Source organism: Penicillium solitum (assembly GCF_028829755.1).
Source record: "Penicillium solitum strain IBT 25940 chromosome Unknown utg000001l_segment0_segment0, whole genome shotgun sequence".
Lineage (NCBI taxonomy): Eukaryota > Fungi > Ascomycota > Eurotiomycetes > Eurotiales > Aspergillaceae > Penicillium > Penicillium solitum.
The window spans coordinates 4,605,799-4,619,269 of NW_027072121.1; the positions used below are offsets into that span (position 1 = coordinate 4,605,799).

Here is a 13,471-nt window from a genome sequence, read left to right on the forward strand (position 1 = left end):
CGGTTATCATGTTAACGTGGTTATCGTAGTGGATCATCGTTTCATCGTAGATTATCTCCGACCGCTCTGACTGGGGTTCGAACCCTTGACCCTGTAGACCAAACATTCTGTCAGGGATGCGGTTGCTTGGGTTTTACCACTAGGCTAACAGGCCAAAAAGGCACAATGTTTGGTCAGCGACCAAACACCCAAGCTACTATTTATGCTCGATCTCTGACATGGATCCTCGAGCCACACCCGTCCGTTCACGGGACCTTATCGTTCTCTGGGAACTGTGGTTACGCTTCCGAATGCATATGGGTCGTGCGGGGGAACTCTACAGGGACAAAATGATCCAAGATGACTTCCGTAGAAATCTGAAAGGTGGACAAGGGCTAAAGCAGGGAGACTTCCTCTAACCTGGTATATGGGAAGGTTACTCGGGCGACAACGTATCCTGCCAAATTAGGAGTTTAGCCAAGAGCTAGCGAGACCCTGAACAGCATTCAGAGTACCGCTAGTCCAAATCAGGCTGCTAGTACTTGTGTCAAAACGAATGACGGTCACAATTTCTCGTGTACTCGAGTACAATGCCTTTTCAAATCACATCTTTAAAAATGTTCATGCACTGCTAGCGTCATCACCGAAATGAGATCGTCCACTTGGTATAGCATTGCAGGCTCCTAGGATCATGAGGGCGTACTCCTAGGAGTGTCAGAGATATACATGAAGCATAAAGGACGGATGGAGAAATGATCTGCGCGGGACCCACATGGTGTATATGGGTTCCCCTGAACGCGAGGAAGCTACCTTTCTTTTGCTTCCTCGCGCTACGTCTTGTATCTAGAGTCGACAATAGCTTTCTTTAATATTGACTATTCATCTACGTATACGTGAGATCCTCACATGGATCCTAGGGCCGGATGTGATCCTAGGAGTGTGAGTCTTCAAGATATTAAGTGGGATCTAAAACGCAGGCAATAAGTGCGGCTAGCAAAACAATTGCTCCCCGAAGTAATCAGCGCTCCCGTGAACGAACGGGTGTGGCTCCAGGATCCAAGGTAGAGAGCCCAGGAACAATCCGGCGTCTCGCTTCCACGACCTGTCACAACAGTTCCTGGAGACATTGAGCTCCCAGAGGCCGTGAGCATGATCCTAGGAGCGACATATGTAGCTCTCTACCTCAATATATCGCAGTTTAATCGAAGAAAACAGCTAGCTGGATTTAGACCAAAAAAATACATGCAAACGCAATTAAGTGCGGTGGCGATGAAGAATTAAGAGGCTGCTCATTTTCGATGGCGTTAGGGGTCGATTCAAAGTGTTCGAGCTCTCGTCTTAGGAGAGTGAGAAAACGGATGACTTTCAAGAAATGTTACTGTGGAAATCGGGTGTGTTGGACGTGTGATGACCGTTGCACACGACGACCTCGAAAAACGTTTTTACTCGTCCGAGGAAACTATTTTGTTTAATCGATCACCACCTCAGCACAAAAGGGAGGTGGTGTTTGTTGGATTTAATTGGCTTATTTGTCTCCACTTATTTTAATGTCCGTGCATTCCCTAATACCCTGCCACACCCCACGTCTACCAGGGAGAATTTTTTCACCCCGTTCTTACAAGATTGTTCTCAGCCGATTGCCAATACCTGACATCACTACGCAGCCATCATCACCTTGTTACTGTGGCAAATTTTCAGCCATCCACTCGCCAGAGAACGGGCCTGCCAAGATATCCCGCAGACTCTCGATTCTGGTTATATAGTCGCTCGCATGAAGCCTGAGGCAGCGTGAGTAAAAAATGACACCTATGTAGACTGCAGGGTTACATGCACCGCATTACGTGCTTATTGCCAGATCACCTACACAACGCATGTTGTAGCATATGCTCTCTAGATCATGCAGCATACAAGACGGATGGAAACACAATCTGCACGGGACCACATGACTGGGTTTCCTATGAACGTGAGGAAGCTATGTATATAACTTTTGCTTCCTCGCGCAACGTCTTTTATCTAGAGTCGACTATAGCATCTCTTAATGTTGATTGTTCATCTACGAAACTTCCCCTAGGGACAGACTAGTGCTCCTGGGATTGGACTGGTGCTCCTAACCGAGTTGAGATTATACACAAAATGCATGCACTAAAAAAAAAAAGAAATGCTCGTAGAGTCACAATGTTGATGAGCGATAAAATGGAAGGTAGGGTTTGTGTATTTTCAACAATGGTAAATTAAGACTCAATGAAATACCAAAGAACAGCTGGGGGTGGTGAGAACATGCTTGTAAAATATTAAGGGCGGATGAATTGGCTCAGAAATCCGATTACGGAAGTTTCATCAAATCTTTCCTGAATTTGAGGGGTGCCAGCTGTGAAATCATCGAGCAAAATAAGGATTTATTTTTCTGACAGGAAGATAATGGTTGTTTTGTTCACGCCCGCAGTTGACCGATTCTTCCAATGTTTACATTTACATCGGTTAGCTCCAAAACGAAATTCTAGTATAACTAGACCTCAGCTTGATGCGTTACTATGATATCGTTGACCAGCTCCTTGAACTTTGGAGAAGCCAACCGGTTTTTAGTGCGGCAGGCATCGATATGGCCGTGTCAATAAACTCACCAGGGACAGTTTCAGGTATGCATGGGCCATAACTCTGAAAACCACGGTTTCTGGAGAGCGACACTGGTTTTCAACGCTTTAAAGCTGTAGCCATTCGAAGGTTTTCAGAATCCCTGAGAACTACTCAATCTATATATTTAGTTCCCTGATCTCGTCAGCCATTCCCAATAGCGGCGCTTTGAGGAATCTCTTAGCATGGCTTCCGCACCTCCCACCCATCCCAATCGATCTCAATCTGTCAAAAAATCAATGCGCCAAAAACGAGGTCGTCGCAAATCAAGCTTAATGAAAAAAGCGTCCGAATATAGCAAGATGTGCGATGCAGACGTCTGTGTGGGCATACGCCTTCGGGAAACCGGCCAAGTATTTATCTTATCAGCGGATACTTCGGGATTTTGGGCATTCCTTAGCTCGCAACTAGTATGTCTCCAACTATGCTTTTGATAAAATGACAACTGACCTTTCAAGAATTCCTACTATCCATCCCCAATGCTAGTAACAGACCAGGGTCTGGAGGAGCTCGATAAAAATACACCGAAACAACATACATGAAGTTGTACGACCAAAGGGGAACTTACACCAGACCAGAACATTTGCAATTAACATCTTGTATGCAATAATTTCCATCCGCGAATTGGGACAGCCATTATATCAGTAGATTGGAAATTACTGAGGCTCCGATGGTACGTAAAGCACGATGACTTGTAGTTCCAAAGTAGAATCTCCATACTCAAGAGTTCACGGTATATTCTTATGTAAGTCAGTTGCGACTACTCGTAGGGTAGGCCTGACTCCTGAGGATACAATTGGAAAAGTAGATAGCTTCTGTAGTCAGCTTAAAGTGTGCGTAATTCGAGCGTGGTGTAGTCAAAGTGGCTTCTGGAGTTACAGTATGAAAAAGCCTGTACGGAAATGAATGAGAAGTCTTCGTGAAGGTTTGAGAACTAGTTACTGTGAATCGACAAAGTATGTCAAGCCTGGAAAATATGGCAGGAATAGGCTTATCACTGGGCTTGCACAGGACATCTCTAACCTGGGTGAAATTAATTTTGTGCTCTAGACTTGGGGGTTGCCTAGGTATTAGGGGAAATGCGCTGATTTGGAGTGGAGACTTCTATCTACCCAATGATATTCAATAAACACTTCAGTTGTTTGAAAGGAAAAGAATTATTTCATTTTTCCTGAGTCAACCGATTGTTTAATCAACAGCCGCAAGTTTGCTTGCTGTTGATCCTCAGTTCTCACCACTATGGGCCTTGTTCTTCTTCGATTGAGCAAGTTGTCCGAATCATATTGTTTGCGCAACCGTGTAGGTTTCTTTCAACCATTTTCATCAGCCTGAGAATTTACGTGTAGTTGTCTACTCGGGATCCAAGTCCGGGTCAAGCATTGTATAATTCAAACAGACACGAACGAATTGATTTTTTTTTCTCTGGGAGTTTTCTTTCTGTCTCGCATTTCCAAGCAACTCATAATTCAATGACCGGCTGCAAGTTTGCCTGCTGGTTTAGAGGGCGTGCAAAGTGGTGGTTGAAGTACAGCAGTAAACTGAGGGCCCCTTCCCCACCTAAAGCGCAGGTCCGTGCATTTCATCATCCATTCGCATCCCCAGCTCACTGACCAAAAATTATTTCAACTTGCTTGCCAGCACCCCCGCTCCATTCCGAGACTTCGGGCGAGAACGGAGAACTTAAACTTGTTTCTCCTGAGTTGTACATACTAGTACTATAAATCTTCACTCTGCACTCCAACTATCCCAGCTCACAGTAAAATCGGACTTGCTCCAACGAGGCGACCATAATCCGGGCTACACGTAGCTGCACATGGGTGCAAAAAATATGCACGCAATCACTCGCGTACATTGAGCCTATGGGGTCAAGAACACGTTGCATTCTAGCCCTGCTTTCGCATGCATGAACTAGCATCACTTCTATTGCACTTAGACTTCCGCAAAGCCCAACAATGGGCCTAGATCTCAGGCCCAAGGCCCAACCCCCATGGGCTTTGGGCCCATTCTCTAAGGCCCAACCCAACCCCCAAGCCCATGGGGATTGGGCTTTGGGCCCCCCCAAAAACCCAATTTCATGCATAACCACAGACTTGGCGTTCATAAACCTGATGATTAACGCCTGTTTTTTACGCATGTTCCAGTCTATAAGCCCATACCTCGGGCCGACGTTTTACCATGCCTAATCTAGGGGTTCAACTCCCCTAAGAATCAAGATATCAAGATTCAACGGCGGCGACCTGGTAATCAAGGTTATGGATAAAAGCAGCTATACTAGGCACTATAGCTTACTAAAATTACCCTAAAAAAACTCCAATTTCATCAAGTTTTCGTAGTATTCAGGCACTTAGAGAATTACTAAGTGTTAATATATAGATATATATATCTTAACTAAATAGTAGTAGATATATCTTTCTGTTGAACTATTATTTTAAGGGTCAAATCTAGACTGCGGCATATCCGCTCCAATGGATATCAGATCGATCCTTATATCCGCAATTTGCGGATATTGGATATAAGTTGATATCCACATCCGCACTGCGGATATGAGTTGATATCCATATCCGCAATGCGGATATCCTTGGATATCCGCACTAGCATAACTCTCGCTTACTTTCCCCCTTATAGCCTGTCACATGATCTTAATGCAGCTTACCAATATTTCCTTACCGTTGAAATAAACGTATGTTTGGTCCTGACAGAACCAACCCCTTTAATCAACGGTCGGCCCTTTAAAATTTTAGGAAATAGATATATATCGAAGGTCTCCTTATACAGTATTTATAGGTAGTGTCGTAGTTTTCTTAGTCCGACGTTTTATTATAAAGATGGCCGTAGATTGACGATTTTGTTGTAAGTTATATATAGAAATATATATTTAACTACTGTTAATAATAATAAACTTCGTAAGAAACAGAACATAGAAAATCAAAACCTTTATTATTAGATGAATTATTTCAACCTTAGGCTTAAATAAAAGCCGAGAGTCCTAGCTATCTACTGATTATTTTTTCAATTTGTTCTGACTACTAGAACTTAAGAAATCCGAGATAGAAGTTCTTGAAATACGGACTTTACGAGTTTCGAGGTCTTACGGATATCTTATGGATATCCACAAAATATCCACAAAATATCCGCAAGATATCCTCAATATCCTCAAGATATCCTCAAAATCCGTAGGATATCCTCCAATTATCCGCACTAATATACAATACAGCCAATCATTTAGGTAAACCACATCAAAAGTAAGTCTAAGTTAGAATATCCTAGTACGCTTACTTTACCCCTGAAAACCTCTACTACTTCAGATATAAGCCTCTCTATTCTTTTAAGCACCCTACTATACTATATATTATAATTATTAACTTCTTAATATCTCAATCACAGTTCTCGTTCACTAATTCAGATATAGATTTAGCTTCTGATCGGATTTACCCTAACAACTTCTCCGATTTTTTGGGTATCCAAATACCAGTCCCATCGATATCGCCGACTCGTTCAACTCGTTTAACCCTTACGCCCTTATCCCTTACTCGCGTCGGACCTCCCCTTCAAAAGCACTAGGTTTTATATCCATCTGATTCTATGTGTGATGATATGGAGGACTTACGCAATAAATTCGTTAGTTGGTGGCTTACAACTAAGTATGGATCTCAGTCTGATGTTAGGAATACAATTCGATGGGAATCAAAAAGCAAATCGGATATCTAGGATAGCTTCTACCAGGTTGTAAATGATAAAAATAGAAAGCCGAAGGTTATGTGTAAGGTATATCTCTATACGATTGGCTATCCAAGATTCCGGCGTGCTGGTTCTTCGCCTATGACAGCACACCTCAAAACTGGAGTATATTTAAAAAAAAGTGGCCTAAGAATCGACCAGCTTCTCAAAAGAATGGTATATTAACCAGGGCACTTAACTGGTATTACTATAGTAGTCAAGTTCTTTATAATTTAGCAGCTAATATTAAGTACTTTGATCTAGCCAGGTACTACTAGTATATCATTTACCTAAGACTATCTCTCCGATACTATTCTGAGATTCATTTCGACTATATATCTGCCCTTTCGAGTGATCGAATACCCCCAATTCCACCACATGTTAGAGGTTACTTAACAATTATCTACTAAACTTACAATTCCATCAGCACGAACCATTCGACGTTATCTCGATATAACAATCCAGAATAACTAGAAGGGGATTCTATAGAGACTTCTAGAGGGGTGTCGGCTATTAATAGCCTTAGATTGCTGGACTTCTCCTTTCTAGTAGGCCTTTATGGCTATCACTAGTTACTTTATCGATCATAACTGGGATTACTGTGAGGTTCTTCTAGGCTTTGAGCCTCTCTATGGCTCCCATACTAGTGAAAATCTCAGTAAAACTATGACCTAGATCCTAATAGAGCATGGTATCTCGGATCGTGTCCTATCAGTGACTACAGACAACGCAACCAATAACAATACTTTGATACAGAGTATCCAGGACTACCTTCAGTCTCAGCATTCATCAGATATCTCAATCTTCCGTGTCCTATGTATCGCGCATGTGATCTAGCTAAGTCTGAATGAGCTTCTTAGGAAGCTTAAGGCAGTGCCAAGTAATAAAGAGATCGAGTTAGAGTGGTCCGAGGAAAAAACCTACTCCTTCTAGAATAAGCGTAATACCTCCGGCGGTATCTAGATCATAGATATATTAAAAAAGGTATATCTTCTACCCCTAGATCCTTATAATAGCTAGACTAATAAAAGTATAGAAGATCCGAGGACTAGCAGTCTTTATTAATACAAGCTCATAACGTCGGGAGGCATTTATGGCCCTTCAGCCGGAGCCTATATTGATTCCAATCTAAGATATTCGGACACGATAGAATTCAACATTTTTGATGCTCAACCGGGCCAAGAAGCTCTAGCCATTCTATGATCAGTATTATACTGATCATTAATATCTTTATTTTAAGCTCGATCTAGAAGAGTGGCGTTAAGTCGAGTATCTTCTTCTTCTGATAAAGCCCTTCTTTGATTTCACGATGATACTATCAAAGACAAAGGATATTACCGCACACAATATCTATAGTATCTATAATAAGCTTTTCTCCCATCTCGATACAGCCGAGGCGAAGCTTAAGAATAAAGGTGTGATCTAGAAGAAACGGATATTACGGGCACTCTAAATAGTAAAGAAAAAGCTCTCTAAGTACTATACTGCCACCGACTACAAGCCTTATAGTGATATCTATACTCTAGTAACAATCTTCTCTCTATTAAAGAAGCTCCGGTACTTTTCCTCGACTGATTGGTAGGGTGATATTGATTATGTGAATCGTTATTAAGAGGTCCTAAGCCGAGAGTTTGATCGATATAGGAAGATGCTTACCTATGATACCAATGACCTAGCAGCACTGGAGACTTCTGGAGTAGCTATTAATGAGAATGATGACTATGATCTTGATGCTGCTTATGTATCCCAGAACCAGCCATTGGAAGAGCTTATAAAACCAGATAACGACGAGATTGCACGATATCTTGCTTGTGGAATTGAGCGATAGAAACCTCGACTTTTCTAGAAGGAATATAAGAAGAGCTTCCCGACTCTAGCTAGGATGGTAAGGGACATTCTATCTATCCCTGCTAGTGGTACTGGTATTGAACGACTATTCAACTGTGCTCGTGATATCTATTATTACCGTTGTGGTTAATTGAAGCCGAGTACAATCCGTGGCCTGATGCTATATCAGTTTGCTACTAACTTTGATCTTCGGTAAGAGGAGCTAGGGATTATCAAAGAGCATCTATCCTAAGGTAAAGCTGCTTTGCTAGATCAAACCCGGAGATCATTACCACAGCTTAAGGTCTTAGAGCCTATTAGTGATAACGAGGAGGAGGATCAAGAGACTGGACTCGAGGCTACCTAGCACACTGAGAGCGGTGATAATAACTCGGATAATGATAGTACTAAGCGACGTAGACGGGCAAAAGGAAAACAACCTTAAAAACGACCATGCGAGGCTATTAAAGAGGATGATAAGCTTCTAGAGATACCGGTCGATAGGAGTATGCTAGGCCGTTCAGGGCGGATTCGAAAACAGCCAAGGTTACTAGATGGCTTCTAGTTAGATCTATGAATAGTAAATAGGGCCTAGAAGATTCAAATTCATAAACCCCCCAAAAAATACATAGACTGAATTTCTGACCGTGGTCAGAGATTCCAATTGTATACTACTGTGAGTAGAATAGTACTTGACCTTCTACCTATAATTTCTGACCGAGGTCAGAAATTATACTTACGGTTTACCTGGTGATATTCAATAACCTCGAGTACCAAGTATTACACGAAAAATACATAGGAATGTATAATAATAATGCACACCCCTTGAGGTCACGAGTCTAGGCATGTTTGTATTGTTTGATATCCATTGGATATCCGCAGATATCCAATGGATATGAGGTCCATATCCAAATCCGTAAGGCTGCGGATCTTGGATATCAAAAAATATCCATATCCGCAGTTTGCGGATATGGATTGTGGATATCCGCGGATATTGTGGATCGTGCCGCAGTCTAGGTACATCCTACTAGTTATCCCGATCAGCGTGTGCTAGCGATATCGCCCTTATAGCCATTCATTGGCATCGTTCGAGCTAGGGGCATTTTGGCTGTTTCTTTCATGTCCACGAACCATATGTATGGTATACCCTCCCTATTCCTTGTGTCGTTGGATGGGTTGCAGATTATAATTCTATCAATATATGACGAGGATAGGCCTTGAACGACCCGCACAAAGAGTTGCTATCGCTATACAAGTAGTCGCGTAAACTTCTACCGACCGTATGAATAATATTAGACGGCCGGAGAATCAAATATACCCGCTTATTTCGGTTCTCTCTTAAGCAGACGTGCCCGGGATTAGATTTGTAGACGCTAGAGTATAAAGTAGTCGCACTATAACCTAAGTATATCTCACTAGACTAGCAACCCTCTCTATACGGCGCCTTTAAAATAGACTCCAATCAGACTCACCTCGTCCGACCACGGACTATATGGCTTAGTCTAAAGCGAAAGCGCGATTTAGATCTCGAAATCGAGCAGGCCTCTCGTTCACAGCTATACCTATCCGACCCCTAGCCCGAAATATCTACCGTAGGATCCCCCTTAGCTCGTCCCGCTCCTACTCAGCGAAAGAATTAAAACGTGGTACTAAAGATCCGATAAGTTAATAAAGATCTATAGCTGGCCTACGAGTCGATCGTTCGAATCTTCGGGCGGCCAATCTTCCTCGCCCGTCTCCGGGCGGCTAATCTTCCTCGCCCGTCTCCGAAGTAATAAGGCCGAGTTAGTTAATATCTAACGGCTTAAATAGGAGCCCTCTTCCGCCGAGTCGTTAGTAGCGACGATATACTAGGTTACCTATCGAAGCTTCCCTAACCTACTCGAGTATTATCGTTATAGAGGTCAGGATTTCCTAGTATAGGAAGCGGTTAAGTTATCCGTAGGCTAGGTACTAGGGTCGCGATACTCTATCGACGAAGGAGCCCTCGCTATAATTATTTAGCTAGTAGGTATAGGGCGTACGGGCTATTCCCTCCTCTTCCTAAAGGAAAGGGTTACTACTATTAAGAAACTAATAGCTAATAATTAGTAGGTCCTAAAAGGAATAAAGTATCTCTATAGGGAGGGTAGAGTACTAGCTACCTTAAGTACCGATACGATCTTTCTTATAGAGTCCGGTATCGTTAAAATTAGTAAGTAAGGAGTAGTCTAGGTTACGAATACCTTCGGGGGGTAATACTAACGAGGAATATATAGCGGGGGCGGAGTATAGTTACTAAATCGACGCGACCGAGATAGATGCCGTAACTCTAAAGCTAATAGCCCTAACCGACGTGGTCTAAAGCTTAATAATAAGAAGCTCTCCGGGAATAAAATAGAGCCCCAAGGCCTAGAGTCTCCCCGAGGATCTAAACCGACTATCGGTTAATAAGCTACTACGAGTAAGTGTGATCCTATCTATCTATCATACAAGACTACGGCTAACTAGGTAGAGCAAATTCTTCGAGCAATTAGGGGCTAGGGGGGAATTAAAAATACTAGTAAACGTAGTAAATAAAGATACGTGCCACAAAATTAATTTTCTCGGCTACGTATAAGGAGCGCATAATATTCGCGCGTATATAGTATCCGTATAGGAAATCCCTTCGCGTAGATATCGCTGTCTTTGCCGTAAATCTAAACGTATTAGGATTGTCTACGTAGAGACCTCTAATATACTTTCTAATATCGCTTAACTTAGTTACTAGCGTAACTTCCCTACGAGGTTTCTTTCGGCTTGGTTTTTAGGGGTTATAAGGTATTGGTTAAGTCACCCCCTACGGCTTAGCGTTATTGGGCGAAACCCTTCTCTTAATCCGAAGTATATATATATATATATATATCTATGATCGTCTCTCTATACTTTTCTGCCCAGAAACCAAACGCATACTTGTCATTTCTAGCGCAGCTCATTTACGGCTGGTCCTTCCTAGGAGATTTATATATTATCTATAGTAGCTTATCGATGTGTAAAAACGCGTGGTGGTTAGGGTATAGCCGCGTTTTCACTATAAACAATATGAGATTCCTATTATAGGGGTTCAACCTAGGATCCACCCACTCCTGCTTGTCGAGGTTAAGATAAGTAGGCTCGATAAAATAAGTGGGAATTTCTACGAATGGTCGCATCTCATGTGCTTATAGAACATAAACAAACCAATGTGTTAGTAAGTTAGTCTGTCGGAACGTGGTCGTTACAGTACAGACTAGTATGGGTATAGCCAATTGAGTACTTGAGAGTGTCTTTTTTATATACTATAGAAAGTGCAGAATAAATAGGGGATGAGGCAGAGGGGGGTGCTGAATAATTATACCTCGGGCGCACTAGTAGAATTGTGACCCTCTTTTGTTGACACAGTCTACCAGAACCTCTCCTCAAGGATTACGGTGCCACTTCGCGAGATCTTTCCTGACATCAATTCCGATCGCGTTCTTCCGCCGGCGAGCTACTATTCTGGTTCCTATGGCTTTGTAAAGCCTTTATCGCCTCGGTGACTCCCGCTCTAACACGCGTTAATTTAGTCTCCAGCCGACTGGTTCGGAGTAAGCTAGCTTCAAGCTCAGCCCGAAGCCGACGAGACTTTTTCTAGAACCGATCGCTTTTACTATACGCGTCGTCTAGCCGGGCCCGAGTACTATCGAGCTTAACCCCTAGCTCGCGGTTCGCGCCTTCTAGTTAGCGGATTTTTATTATAAATAACCCGTCTTCTTCCTTATACGCGCTTATATCTTCCTATATCCTTATTTAGTACCGGGAAATCTAGTAGGTAGAGGATATCTTATATCCTCCCCTAGATTATCGTCCCGCCCTAAGTCAGAATCGTATAAGGTCTATAGTATAACTACTTCGAGCGACCGGCCCAATTCTTTATATATAGCTCGAAGCAGACCGACGGTCCTATTACTTAGGCTCGACTGTAATAATAATTTCTTAGATTCTATTACTAACTAGGCGTATCTATCCTCGACTAGTAGCTAAAGGCGAACTTAGCTGGGTATAATATTAAGGCTAAGTCGATTATCTGAAATTCGTCAGTTCCTCTTCTTTATAGGATACCTAAGACGGGAAAAAGGTACGGATATATATAGATAGCGCCTCTCGATATTACTTTCTTATCGCGGCGCGCATTTCGTTGCTTTTGAAAGCTATTATTTTTCTTTTAATGCGGATAAATATACGAGACTAATTAGCTACGTTTTAACGACTAACTATTTCCTCTGGAAAGAAGTCGTTTTAGAGACGTAATATCCGTGAAGACCGGTCGATGGTTCGTTAAGTATTATCTATCGAAGTCCACCGAACGGTTAGACTTCAAACGGATTACTATAACGGATTAACGGACTAACGGATTAGTGGGGATGAAAGGATTTCAACGGTGATCCCTAAACAGAGCAGCCCTTGGCACTACGGCTTTAACTATATACTACTGGCTAATGGCCTCCAGATTGAATATGAACGATGGTTCAACCACTCGGTGGTGCTGGACCAACGACTAGTGATCCTATAACCACCTACCAGAGCAAAGATTGTTTAGAGAGCTGGACACGGCCAAATTGTGTCGGCTATATGTACGAGATAAGATTTGGCTATTGGTCTGCCTACATAAAGCAGAGGGCCATCAAAGGCCTAACCGCACAATTGAAACATTACACAACTATTCACATGCAGCTCGTTCTTAGCCAAAGCAGATCCAGTTATTTTCTTCCCCATATCGCTTGACGAACTCGGAGCATCTACTAACAGCATACGTCATGAATCTTCCACAATAGAAAGCGATAGGATAGCTGCAGATGACCCCTCCAACGATCCCCCAACCACCCTTAGCGACCACAATCAGCTACGTTTTTATTGACTGACTATTTCCTCTGGAAAGAAGTCGTTTTAGAGACGTAATATCCGTGAAGATCGGTCGATGGTTCGTGGAGCATCATCTGTCGAAGTCCACCGAACGGTTAGACTTCAAACGGATGGACGGGTTAACGGATTAGAGTGGGGATGGACGGATTTCAACGGTGATCCCCAAAGAGAGCAGATTGAACATGAACGATGGTTCAACCACTCAGTGGTGCCGGACCAACCGATCAATGACCCCATGACCACCAACCAGGGCAAAGAATGTTGAGAGAGCTGGACAAGGCCAAATTGTGTCGGCTACATGAAGCCGAGGGCCATCAAAAGCCTAACCACACAGTCGAAGCATTGCACAAATATTGACATGCAGTTCGTTTCTGGTCAAAGCAGATCCGGCTATCCCCTTCCCCCATATCGCTTGACG

The 13,471-nt window shown here is 42.7% G+C and overlaps 1 protein-coding gene across 1 annotated transcript; it reads left to right on the top strand.

Annotated features, from left to right (window-relative positions):
• Positions 1 to 13,108: 13,108 nt before the first annotated feature.
• Positions 13,109 to 13,318, top strand: N7455_001735 (uncharacterized protein; the record flags this gene model as incomplete). Its single annotated transcript, XM_065604118.1, has 1 exon — positions 13,109 to 13,318. One exon carries the CDS (start codon positions 13,109 to 13,111, stop codon positions 13,316 to 13,318), a length of 210 nt encoding a protein of 69 aa, XP_065462609.1.
• Positions 13,319 to 13,471: the final 153 nt, after the last annotated feature.